General features: G+C 40.2%; 1 protein-coding gene across 2 annotated transcripts in view; it reads left to right on the plus strand.

Moving 5' to 3' along the window:
* The window catches only part of vwa8 (von Willebrand factor A domain containing 8), a 501,727-nt gene that overhangs the window by 187,514 nt on the left and 301,376 nt on the right, over positions 1-12,837 (plus strand). For both annotated transcript variants that reach the window (XM_073046008.1, XM_073046009.1), the window contains exons 7-10: positions 3,672-3,721; positions 6,823-6,931; positions 7,013-7,117; positions 10,020-10,148. In XM_073046008.1, coding sequence (XP_072902109.1) covers positions 3,672-3,721; positions 6,823-6,931; positions 7,013-7,117; positions 10,020-10,148 — 393 coding nt within the window. The remainder of the gene's footprint in view (positions 1-3,671; positions 3,722-6,822; positions 6,932-7,012; positions 7,118-10,019; positions 10,149-12,837) is intronic.

A 12,837-nucleotide genomic window follows, 5' to 3' on the forward strand; every position in this document is an offset into this window, starting at 1 on the left:
ATTTATCGTGAAACAGAGACCCCCACCTCATGCCGTGTCTGAAACAACAGTTCAGTCCATCTGTTGAATCGAGAAGCCCTCGGGTTGGACCACTGTGTGTCTCTGTGAAATAGAAAATGCAGCAATATCTCATTAGCTCTGAATGCAACAACCTTGCCCTTAGGTCCTCTGTCTTGTAACGGTAGGCAAATTAGAGCAGATCCAAGTCCCCTCTGAGGAAAGAGTTCAGTTCCACCATAACTAATCTCTTCATTGAGGTTGATGTAAGCACTACTGCACGATTGTCATTGAGGCAGCTCACCACGATCTTCCTGGGCACCAGTACAATAGATGGCTCTTTGAAGCAGATGAAAATCTCAGATCACAGAAGCAATAGGTAGCATATATCTAAATTCTCTAGCTAGTTGTTTTGCATACATCTATAGTGCTCAGCGAACTGTGGCATCTGGGCCAGACATCTTGCATGGATTCACTCTTACACTCTTTTCAAGATTAGACCTCGGCCTCAGAGATTGAAATTAAAGGGTCATTCAGAGACGGGGATTCGCGTTGGTGTGTCATAGTTTTTCCTATGAAAGTGCTTTAAAGCCATTGAGGATTGATGGGTCAATTGCCACTTATACAAGGTATCTTACCTTGTACAAAGTTACTTATTGTGCAAGTTTGCCAGAGCATCCAAGCATGTATCTCTGATTCAAATTTAGCCTGGACTTGCCTCCTTATGCTTGCAATGGCCTTCTGGAGATCGTACGTGGATTTATTACATGACTCTAGGTCACCACACCTGAACACCACAGATATGGCCCTCAGTAGATCATGAATCTTGTGGTTTATCCATTCTCTTCCATAGGGGAAGAATTGGAATGTTTCTGTGAGTACAGACTTGTTTTCATATGTCCTTATTAAGTCTGTGACACTATTCATTTAAGTCTGCTGACAAATCCTTCATTATGCAGTCAACTCAAAGCAATCAAAGAATGAGAGAAGGAGAAGAATGTGCCTGGAAGAAAATCAGGTCGAAATAAGAATGGGAAAAAATAACGTTGATTGAGAATAGTAGGGAAAGGAGGATTAAAATCAAGGAGATAGAAAGTTGGCAGAAATATTGAGTCAGATGGTGGTAATTTGTTGTTGAATGCCTTGTTACTTGTTATCAAGTACTAGCCACAGGTGTAGTATGTGTAGAATTTATTTTTTATGGGTAATAGAGTGTTTTTTTTTGGGGGGGAGGGTTTAGGAAGAGGGCAGTCTTGGTTTATGTGAGAGGAGTGTGAGGGTTTCAAATTAAAAATTATATCAAGTAAATTTTTATCTGGACTTTTATGAAATGTATTGTTATGACTCCAGCCCCCTCCTTTGTGAGAATCGCGAGAGAGAGAGAGCAGCCTTACAGTTTGGAATGTGGGCTGGCCTCTCAGCCAGACAAAAGCCATGGACATAGCCATTGTCTTCGGAGACACCTTTGTGGAATAAGGGACTGGACTACGTGCAAACCCTCAGGGCAACGTGGGCTGGGTGATGGGGGAAAGATTGCCTTACCCCCACCCTGATTGACATCTACAACCCTGCCAGTCCAGATAAAAGGTGGGCTGCCGAGGCAGGGCCTCAGACGCACCAAGGAGACACATGAAGAAGACACGATAGCGCTTCCCGTCGGAGCGGGAAGCCATTTTGAAGGAAGCCATGTGCGTTAGATTCCGGATCGGGAGTCTGTGGCTGAAACCAAAGGAAAACCGTTTTAACTAACAACCGGGATTTTTTCGTAAAGACGACGGACAAGTGTTCCTTCTTTCTCACCACTCTCTCTCTCCAACACGTGAAATGCCAGCGGTTCCCAAAAGGAAAAGCCTGCAGATTTATTAGTGACTTTTATATTCCATTGGACTCAGTATTCCCCTAGACAACGATAGAGCTTATTTCTGATTGATTATTACTATACCTGTGCTTTAGATTGAGTTTTGACGATGTATATGATCTGAATGTTTTGTATTAACCATACCTTTGTGCCCCTTTATAAATAAAAACGTTTGAAAATAGTACCATCAGACTTCAGCGGACCTCTCTATCTTTGCTGGTAAGTCACCCGGTTACTGGGAACGTAACAGTATGTACTTGAGAACGCAAAAAGTATCTAATTTATAAATATTGAAAAGAGTAAGTTCTCGGTAGACTATACTTAAGTGACAGTTGTTCAAATGAAGAGAGGCTATCTCCAACAAACAAATCGTGAAAATGTTTAATACCCAATCTATTCCACTCTTTTAAAACTACATCAGACATAGAAGGTTTAAAAAAAGTTAGAAAAAATGGGACTGGAAAGTGAAAAACTCAATAAACCAAAATATTTTCTGAATTGTACCCAAATCCTCAAAGTGTGTTTAACTACAAAATTATCAGTTAAATTACTTAAAGATAAAGGAATTGAGGATCCGAAAAGAGAAATGATAGAAGATTTATTAACAGAGTTTAGTTTCTAAAGTAACCCAGACCAGACAGTCCTCTCGATTCATATAATATAACCAGATTTACAAATTTCAATTTCTGAGGACACTTGGAATGAAATTTTTAAATAGGTTAATACCTCATTGTTATATGCCCGTCATTCCCTTCTACAATTTAAAGTGGTTCATAGAGCCTATATGTCTAAAGGTAAGCTGTCTCGTTTTTATTCGGATATATCTCCCTATTGTGATAGATGTAATAATGGAGAAGCTTCACTAATCCATATGTTTTGGACTTGTCCGAGTCTTGAAAAATATGGGAAGGAAGTACTTCAAACTTTTTCGGTGCTTTTTAAAGTAAATTTTAAACCTAATCCTTTGTCTTATTTGGTGCTGTTGGAGGAAACAATGTTATTTTGGAGACACATGATTTGCATATTTGGCCTTTATTTCTCTTATAGCCAGGAGGGCATTGTTGCTTAAGTGGAAGGATGCCACTCCATCTACTCATACTCATTGGTTACATGATGTTATGTCTTGCTTAAATTTAGAGAAGATTCGCTGTTCGATTTCTGAACCTGGATGAGATTTTTTAACATTGTGGGGATCTTTTTTGAATTACTTTCAAAATCTTTGCTTTGCTATTATGCACAGATGTTGGCTAATAATATGTTTTACTATATGTTAAGGATTTTTTCCTTTTCTTTTTTTGAACCAAACAGCTGTTTTATTTCTGGTAGTGGGTTTAGATTTTTTTGTATAATAAAATCATATATTTTCAATTTTATGTTTAAATTTAATCTATATGGATATGGGGTAATTACACTTCATCTGTGATTTCAATATATTGTATATATTATATATCTTACTGTACCCTGTATTTTTTATGTAAGAAATTAATAAAAATATTGAAAAAGAAAGAGAGGAGTGGGAGGAGTATCCGGGATAGCTTTTGGATAATTCAGTTTATTTGCGTTCAAATTTGTGCCAATTCTTGTTGGATTTACTCAGTGATATTGACATCAGCTTCAAGGTGTTGCATGAGAAACTGCAGAGAGTTATGGACTCTGTCCAATACGTTATGGGCACATGTGTATGAGTTGCCAGATTGGTGCATAGAATTGAAAATTCTGATTTATTTGTGTTGAATTTATAGTGGACTTGGCTTTTGAAGAAATCCTGTTGCATACTAGTCCTATTTTGATTCCTTTTCACACATTCTTTTTCCAGGACCATTTGACACTTCTGTATGCTATCGGACCAAATGTGCCCACTGAGAGGTATGGGGTAATAATATTATACCTACTATATGTCAGTATTAAAATAAAATAAAAATCCCTGTGTAGCAGTTACTTGAAAACAAACCAAAACCATTGAGATACAAAGCCAGGGTACTTGACATTGTGTGATGCACTTCCAAATAACTAATTTCTAAATTGATAAAGGCACATTCGATCCTTTATTATGAAGCCAGTAAAGACAAACAATCTTGTATCACTAAAAATTAATGAAAGTGAATTAGTGATATAGTAATCTTAGTGTTCAAATCAGGGTAATCAAGCGTTCTAATTAGCGATATCAGAATTAGCATTTTTGATGTATTTAAGTGGTCTAATAACATTCCAATTAATGGTCAGCTAAAAGAAAATCATTCCCCATGTATTAACCCCTCTCCACTAGACTAAACTAAGCAACTAATTAACAAAGCATGAATACGTAACCATACTCATTTAATTTTATCGCGCCCCAACACGTGACAGATTATCATAATAAACGTACCACAAAATACAATGCAGACAGTAAATAGATGTACCACTCCTATAGCCTGGAAGTGCTAAACAAGCCAGACAGTATTTACTGAGAGATATAAAGAAGCATGTCAACAACACACACAAAATGCTGGTAGAACACAGCAGGCCAGGCAGCATCTATAGGGAGAAGCGCTGTCGACGTTTCGGGCTGAGACCCTTCGTCAGGACTAACCAAAAGGAAAGATAGTAAGAGATTTGAAAGTAATAGGGGGAGGGGGAAATGCAAAATGATAGGAGAAGACTGGAGGGGGTGGGATGAAGCTAAGAGCTGGAAAGGTGATTGGCGAAAGGGATACAGAGCTGGAGAAGGGAGAGGATCATGGGACGGGAGGCCTCAGGAGAAAGAAAGGGGGGGGGAGCACCAGAGGGAGATGGAGAACAGGCAAACAAATAAATATGTCAGGGATGGGGTAAGAAGGGGAGGAGGGGCATTAACGGAAGTTAGAGAAGTCAATTTTTATGCCATCAGGTTGGAGGCTACCCAGCCAGTATATAAGGTGTTGTTCCTCCATACAATCAGGTTGGAGGCTACCAAGCCGGTATATAAGGTGTTGTTCCTCCATGCCATCAGGTTGGAGGCTACCCAGCCGGTATATAAGGTGTTGTTCCTCCATGTCCCTGACCACCCCAGAAGCTGCTGCTATTAATCAGTGAACAGTGGTAAGGGTGGGGCAGAGTGAGTAAATGAGAAAGAAGTAAGGTAGAGGTGGGAAAAAAATAATTTCTGCAAGTTGAAGAAATCAACGTCTGTGCCATCAGGTTGAAAGCTACCTAGGCAGAATATAAAGTGTTGGTCCTTCAACCTGAGAGTGGCCTCTTCATGGCAGAAGAGGATAATATCACAGTAGGAACGAGGATTGGAATTGAAAGGGTTGGCTTACTTTTTGCAGATGGAGAGAAGGTGCTCAACAAAGCTGCTCTCCCAATCTACGTTTGGTCTCACCAATGTAGAGGAGGCCAAATTGGGAGCGTCGTATACAGTAGACACTCGCAACAGATTCACGAGTGAAGTGTTGCCTTACCTGGAAGGACTGTTTGGTCGGGGACATCAGAGATGTTCTTCTACTTCAAATAACATAGTTTTCCTTCCTCCACCATTGATACTGCCCTGAACTGCAGCTCCTGCTCTCTTAAGACATCTATGCTCCTTAACAGAGATAAAGTTCCTCTTGTCCTCACCTAAAACCCCATAAGCCTTTGTATCCAACACATCATTTTCCACAACTTCCACCACATTTAATATGACCCTTCTGTCAAACACAGAAGGTGTTCTCTGCTTTCTGCAAGTATCACTCCCTCTTTGATTCCTTTGTCCATTGGTCCCTCCCCAATAACCTCCCTCCTGGCACTTACCCCTACGAGTCGCAGAAGTGCTTCACGTATTCACCTCCTCCCTCAGATCCCTTCAAAGTCCCAAATTGTCCTTCCGAGTGAGGCAACACTTCATCTGGGAATTTTTTGGAGGTCATCTTTGTATCCAGTGCTGCCGATGTGGCTTTTATATTGGTGAGACCTGAAAGATTGGGGGACTGTTTTGATGAGCACTTTCACTTCATCCACAAAATGCAGAATTTCCCAGTGGCCAACCACTTCAATTCCAATCTCCATTCCCATGTTGATCCACGGCCTCCTCTTCTGCCACAATGAGGCCACTCTTAGGTTGGAGAAGTATGTTTTATATTCCATCCAGGTAGTCTCTAACCTGATGCTATGAACATTGATTTCTTCAACCTCCAATAATTTTTTTCAACCTTCCCTTTCCTTTTTCTCACTTACCTACTATATCACCACCTTACCTCACTCCTCACTTATCTATCACCTCCCCCTGGTGTGCCCCTCCTCCTGCCATTTCTCCCATGGTCCGCTGTCCTTTCCAATCAGATTTCCTCTTCTCCAGCCCTTTATCTTACTCACATATCACCTCCAAGCTTCTTATTTCATCTCCCCTTCACCACTTATCTGGCTTCAATTATGACCTTCTAGCTGGTACTTTCCCTACCCCCAACCTTCCAATTCTGACATCTTTCTCTTCCTTTCCAATCCTGATGAAGGGCTCGACCCTAAATATCAACCATTTATTCATTTCCATACACGCTGCCTGACCTGTTGAGTTTCTCCAGCATTTTGTGTGTGTTGCTAGGTATTCAATTTTCTTTAAGCATTTTTTGTTATTAAAATGTTAGCAACAGGAATGAAGACTGATCAATACTCAAGACTCATTCGGTTGGATATCAAACAATGAGTTGGGTCTGGAAACATGTATCATGGAAATTGTTTTTTTATGGCCAGTGAAGGAATGTTGGTTGCACTTCCAGAAACAAGTCTTAACCAGAATTCCCAAGCTCATGTACATGAAGTTACGAACAGAATACAGTAGTTCTGTTTCTCTTTTGTGTCTCAAATGGTTCTGCATCTAGTCTGATCCTCATTACTCTTACCAACTTGCAGTATTGTTTAATGTTCAAATTGTTACTATGTATTAAAGTAGAGCTTTAGCAGCATAAAATGTGAAAACTTAACCTGATCAGCATTCTGCAGCTTAATAACTAAAGCATTTTCTTCTTATCCAGAATATCTCAGATGCTGTCTTTTGCAATGGCCCTTTGTACTCAAGAATCCACAACTCTTGGTTTGCCTGAGTTTCCTGTGGATAATCTACCAGCTATCATTAAAATCATGGTATGTGCATATGATAGCTGAACACAACCTTACACATTTAATTTACAAAGGAATTTAATTAAACTTCTACTCTCTGAATAGGATGCATTTCCCATGATGTCTGCCCAGCAACTGCTCCATAGACTTTATCCATATGATTTAATGCTTGGAAAAGAAGGTGTAATTGGAGTGGAAGATGTATTGAAAGTAAGTAATAACCATTACAGGTGAATCCCTCATCATGACTGATTTACTGAGCATTTGGTCTCTGGGTGCCCATTGAAACCAGTACTCCATCAGGAATGTCAGTCCACGGCCTCCTCTACTGCCACAATGAGGCCACACTCAGGTTGGAGGAGGAACATCCTTTATTCCGTCTGGATAGCCTCCAACCTGATGGCATGAACATCGATTTTTCTAACTTCTGGTAATTGCAAGCCCTCTCCTTCACCATCCCCCCTCTCTCACCTCATTTCCTTACCTGCACATCACCACCCTCTGGTGTTCCATCTTCTTCCCTTTCTTCCATGGTTTTCTATCCTCTCCTATCAGATTCCCCCTCCTTCAGCCTGTTATCTCTTTCACCAATCAACTTCCCAGCTCTTTACTTCATCCCTCATCCCCCTCTCTTCGGCCCCAAATGTTTACTGTTTACTCTTTTCCAAGTATGGTGCCTGGCCTGCTGAGTTCCTCCAGTATTTTGTGTTGCCTTCGATTTCCAGCATCTGCAGATGTTTTTATATTTGTGACTCCCATTAGGAATAGCTGAATGGTGAACTTAAAGGGATAGCAAAGTTAGTATGAGATCCATGTCTCAAATGTACACTTTAGCATGACATTTAATCCAAATTAAATATAACCACTGCCATTTGACAGAACTTCATATCTTTAAATATTAAATTTAACTATTAAGGTGGACCATTTTATTCATAGAATTGCTATACTTCTTCAATCCCACAGTATAATATGGGATTGGCCTCATAACCCCCTGGGTAGTGAGTTGCAAAAAGATTGTTTCCACTGAGAGGGAGTAAAAATTAGAGGATGAAGACAGTATCTTAAAAGCTATTTAAAAATAATCCGGTGAGTGATTGTCAAACAACTCTCTTAGTAATGTTGTGGTATGGCAGATCTCAAATAGTAGTAGCATTCTATTCTAAATTTGGTAAAGGCATCAGATTAACTACCGTCCTGTCTCATAGTTTTTCTTCAAAGTGTTTCTTTCAGTATTGTATTTTGTGTTGCAAGGACAGTTATAGAAGCAAATGTGAGTGCATGTTTTAAAAGTAATCATCATGACTTATCAACAAGGATTGAATTGAGATTAAGTTGGTCACTGAAATGGAAGCATTGCCTTTGCAGGCCCTTGAATATGTTTATATTGGCTGACTCAGAGAGTTACAAGACACCATGCAGGCTGTAAAGGTCCTACTTGCTATCCTTCCTTTGCTTAGCCTGTCTCCAAAAATCAACTGGGTCAACTTGTTAATTCATTCATTTTTGGGATCTAGGCATTGCTTACTACATCTTGCCTGTACTTAATTGCTCTTCAGTCACAGTCCTTCTGGCAATGGTACTGCTATTGTGCACATGGAGATGTAATTCCAAAATTTAACCCCAGGACTGAAGAGCCACTAATATACTTTCCATTCAGAATGGTCTATCATCTGGAGGAGAATTTGAAGGTGATGGTGTTTTCATGTATCTGCTGCAAATGTCCTTCATAATTTTATCCGTACATTTGCGAAGTACTGTTGAAGTAGCCTCAGCAAGTAATTGCAGTACATTGAATTTAATTGAATTGACTTTATTTCTTACATCCTGCACATACACAAGGGGTAAATCTCTATGTTACGTCTCCATCTAAATGTGCAATCATAGTAATTTATAATAAATAGAACAGTCAATGTATTATAGAGTATACTCAAATCAGCGTGAGTTAATCAGTCTGATGGGCTGGTGAAAGAAGCTGTTCCGGAGTCTGTTGGTCCTGGCTTTTGGGCTGCGGTACCATTTCCCAGTTGGTAGCAGCTGGACTAGATTGTGGTTGGAGTGACTTGGGTTCCCAATGATCCTACGGGTCCTTTTTATACACCTGTCCTTATAAATGTCCTGAATCATGGGAAGTTCACAACTACAGATGCGCTGGGCTATCCGCACCACTCTCTGCAGAGTGTTGTGATTAAGGGAGGTACAGTTCTCCATACCAGGCAGTGATGCAGCCAGTCAGGATGCTCTCAATTGTGCCCCTGTAGAAAGTTCTTAGGATTTGGGGGCCCATACCAAACTTCCTCAACCATCTGAGGTGAAAAAGGTGCAGTTGTAGATGCCAAGGAACTTAAAGCTGTTTACCCTCTCAACCACAGATCCATTGATGTCAATAGGGGTTAGCCCGTCACCATTCCTCCTGTAATCCACAACCAACTCCTTTGTTTTTGCAACTTTGAGGGAGAGGTTGTTTTCTTGACACCACTGTGTCAGTAGAGAGATGACTTCTTCCCTGTAGGCCATCTTGTTATTGTTTGAGATAAAGCCATTCAATATAGTGTCATCGGCAAATTTAATTAGGAGATTAGAGCTGTGGGTGGTACAGATTTTGTAGATAGTACAGATTGCAGCACCTGCATTTAAGTGGTGAAGGGAATGAAGATTTACTGTGGTTGATGAGGTGCCAGTCAAGAAGGCTTCGTTGTCCTAATAGTGTTGTGATCCTTGAGAGTTATTAAAATTGTGTTCATCTAGTGAAATAAAGGCTTTTTCCATGACAGTGCCCATTTATGCCTTGAAGATGACACTGTCTCTGGCCTCTAATCTACGTATACTGCCACTGTAGTTACATGTCTGAAAATTTGAAACCAGAGTTCCCCACTGAACATTAATCTGCAACTCCGATAGTATCAGTATTAACTTACAGCACAGTACCATTTTGTATACTTTCAGAGAAAGTGCCCTATTAGCATTTTCTACTAGAATTTGTTGTGTGAAATAGTTAAAGGTCAAAGTTGCAGAAGTGCGTTCATGAAGTGAAGACGGTCTAACTTGTTTTCCTTTGTTGTTATGATTACTCATTTACTTAACAAAAGATAAACTAAAAATGTATTTATTTTAGACATTCGATTTGCTCGACTCTGCAAGTACCTCTTTCCCAAAGGGAGTTACTGGTAGTAAAAAAATGAATGGAGAAACATCACGTACTGAGGCTATTGTTCAGATTGGTGACAAAGAGATGGCCATTAAGGTAATTAATTCTTTCTTAATGATAGAACACACTGAATGCACATTGAATTGAGTATTTTATTTCTGATAGTTGCTTTTAACCCTTTGCCTGTTTCCCCTTTGTAAATGAACTTGTTCCAGTATCATCTTAAATTCTTTAGTACTTTTGCAAACAGGTTCTGTCTGATGTCCAGATTTCATAGCAGTTAGATTTTAGCTTTATTGAATAACACTGATCCTGGTGTCCTCCCCCTTTCATTTCAGTCCTGAAGAAGGTTCTCAGCCCAAAAAGTCAACTGTTTATTCATTTCCATAGATGCTGCCTGACCTGCTGAGTTCCTCTAGCATTTTGTGTGTGTTGCTTTGGATTTCCAGCATCTGTGGACATTTTTATGTTGATGTTTTTATATCTATTATTATCAAAACACAGTTCAGCAAGACTATATATCAGGGGAAGTATCTTGGAACAAATAAGTAAGTTTGATTGCTGGTGGAGGCATTCTGTTTAAATATTTGTGTAGTGAATTGATGATCTCAGGAACAGTGAAAAACTTTGTTTTGAGTGCCATCCATACAGATCATTTCATGACATCAGTACATCAAAGTAGTACAAGGGAAAAGCATAACAGAATGTACTTACAATGTGGTGTTACAGTTGCAGTTTGCAACATCTTTATATTGATACAAAGTATCAGTTTACAAGCATCAGTGTTCGTTATGACTACATCATACTCATTTGAGAAAGTTAGGAGCTACTTTTAATTGGGTTCTTGCTTGTTGCTGTGCAATTGACACGAAGGTTGGTTGTTGTAGACGGATGTTATAGGTAACAATAGGACGTTGATAGGATGCAGAGCTGGTCTGACAAGTAGCCGATGGAGTTAAATCTGGAAAAGTATGAAGTTGTATACAGGCAGACCCCGGGTTACGTACAAGTTCTGTTCCTGAGTCAGTCTTTAAGTTGGATTTGTATGTAAGTCGGAACAAGTACATCCAGTATTATTTAGCGTCAGTTAGTCAAACATTTGTCTTAGTATATAGTACATATTTTACCTTTCTATGCATATAAAACACTTAAGAAATGTATATATTCCAATAATTAAACCACTGCGTTGCGTAGTAATAATTGTAGCTTTCATTGGGGCAGGGCATTTCACATGCTCCATTATTCTCACTTTATCCGTTATCCTTTAAAGTTGTTCCGATTGTCGATCGACAGTAGCCTAACGCTTTTCCAATGACCGATGGCGTTTCACATTTTTCCAAACGCTTTATTATTTCCACTTTATTTTCAATCGCGATCGCTTCCCGTCAATGGAACAGAAACACTGCTGGCAGCAGGTCTGGAGCTGCGCCAGCTCCGGAGGTCCAATGGGTCCTAAGGACCACCGCACTGAGACAGGCTAAATGGGATAAGTGGGGGCTGTGCTGGGTTTGGGTATTTGATCCTCCACAATATTGCGCGTGGGTATTTAAACTGGAGGTGGCAGTGTTTTTTTTTTATGAGGTCGAGTTGCGAGCTCGACATCAACCCGGCATGGATGGTACAGGAGTCACTAGATCGACATCAACCCGGCACGGGAGCAGTCTGTCATTGGATCGAACTTGGGAAACTCTGTTCTCCAGCCTGGCACTGATCTCACTGCGCCACCAGCCGACCGGAACGGGGTGGGGTCAGGGTGAATCTTACTAAGAAAAATTTAAGCCAAATACAAAGTTAAACTCTCAACACAGTGTCAACAGCAATGATTTAAAATGGCGAACGGCATCGCGATCCATCTTAAAATGACGGACGGCGCTCTCCTACCTCGGTTCGTAAGTATGAGTTGTCCGTAAGTTGGACGTTCGTAACTCGGGGACTGCCTGTACTTCGGGCAGAGTACTAGATTAATGGCAAGTTTCTTGAGGAAGAGAAGGATCTTGGGATTCATGTCTATAGATCCCTCAAATTTGCTGCTTAAGTTGATTAGCTGATTAAGAAGGGATGTGATGTATTGGCCTTCATTAGTCGGGGCATTGATTCCAAGAGCCAAGATGTAATGTTGTATCTGTATAGAACTCTGGTTAGACCACACTTGGAGTTTTATGTTCAGTTCTAGTTGCCTCATCAGAGGAAATCGATGTGGAAGCTTTAGAGAGGGTGCAGAGGATATTTACCAGAATGCTGCCTGGATTATGAACATTTTTTGTGCAAAGGTTAAGCAAGCTTTGGAGTGAAGGACAGTGAGGGGTGATTTGATAGAGGTGTATAAGATGGTAAGAGGCAGAGATAAAGTGCACAGCCAGTGCCTTTTTCCAAGCATGGCAATGACTAATACGAGAGGACATACTTTTAAGCAGATTGGAGGAAAATATAGGGAAAATGTCAGAGGTAGGTTTTTTACACAGAGTGCAGTAGGTGTGTGGGATGCACTGCCAAGGGTAGTGATAAAGACAGATACATTAGGTTCATTGAAGAGACTCTTAGATAGGAACATGAATGAAAGAAAACTGGAGAGCTATGTGGGAGTGAAGGGTTGGATTGATCTTGGAGTAAATTAAAAGATCAGAACCACATCATGGGTTGAAGGGCCTGTACCATGCTTTACTGTTTCCATGTTCTATGTTAAAGAAGAACCTAAATTTGACTACTCCTTATTTATGAAATTGGTCTGAAATCTGTATTTTGCAGCACCATCTTTGATGGCATGTTTGATGATCGGCTGAGGACT

This window comes from Hemitrygon akajei, chromosome 5 (assembly GCF_048418815.1).
Source record: "Hemitrygon akajei chromosome 5, sHemAka1.3, whole genome shotgun sequence".
NCBI lineage: Eukaryota > Metazoa > Chordata > Chondrichthyes > Myliobatiformes > Dasyatidae > Hemitrygon > Hemitrygon akajei.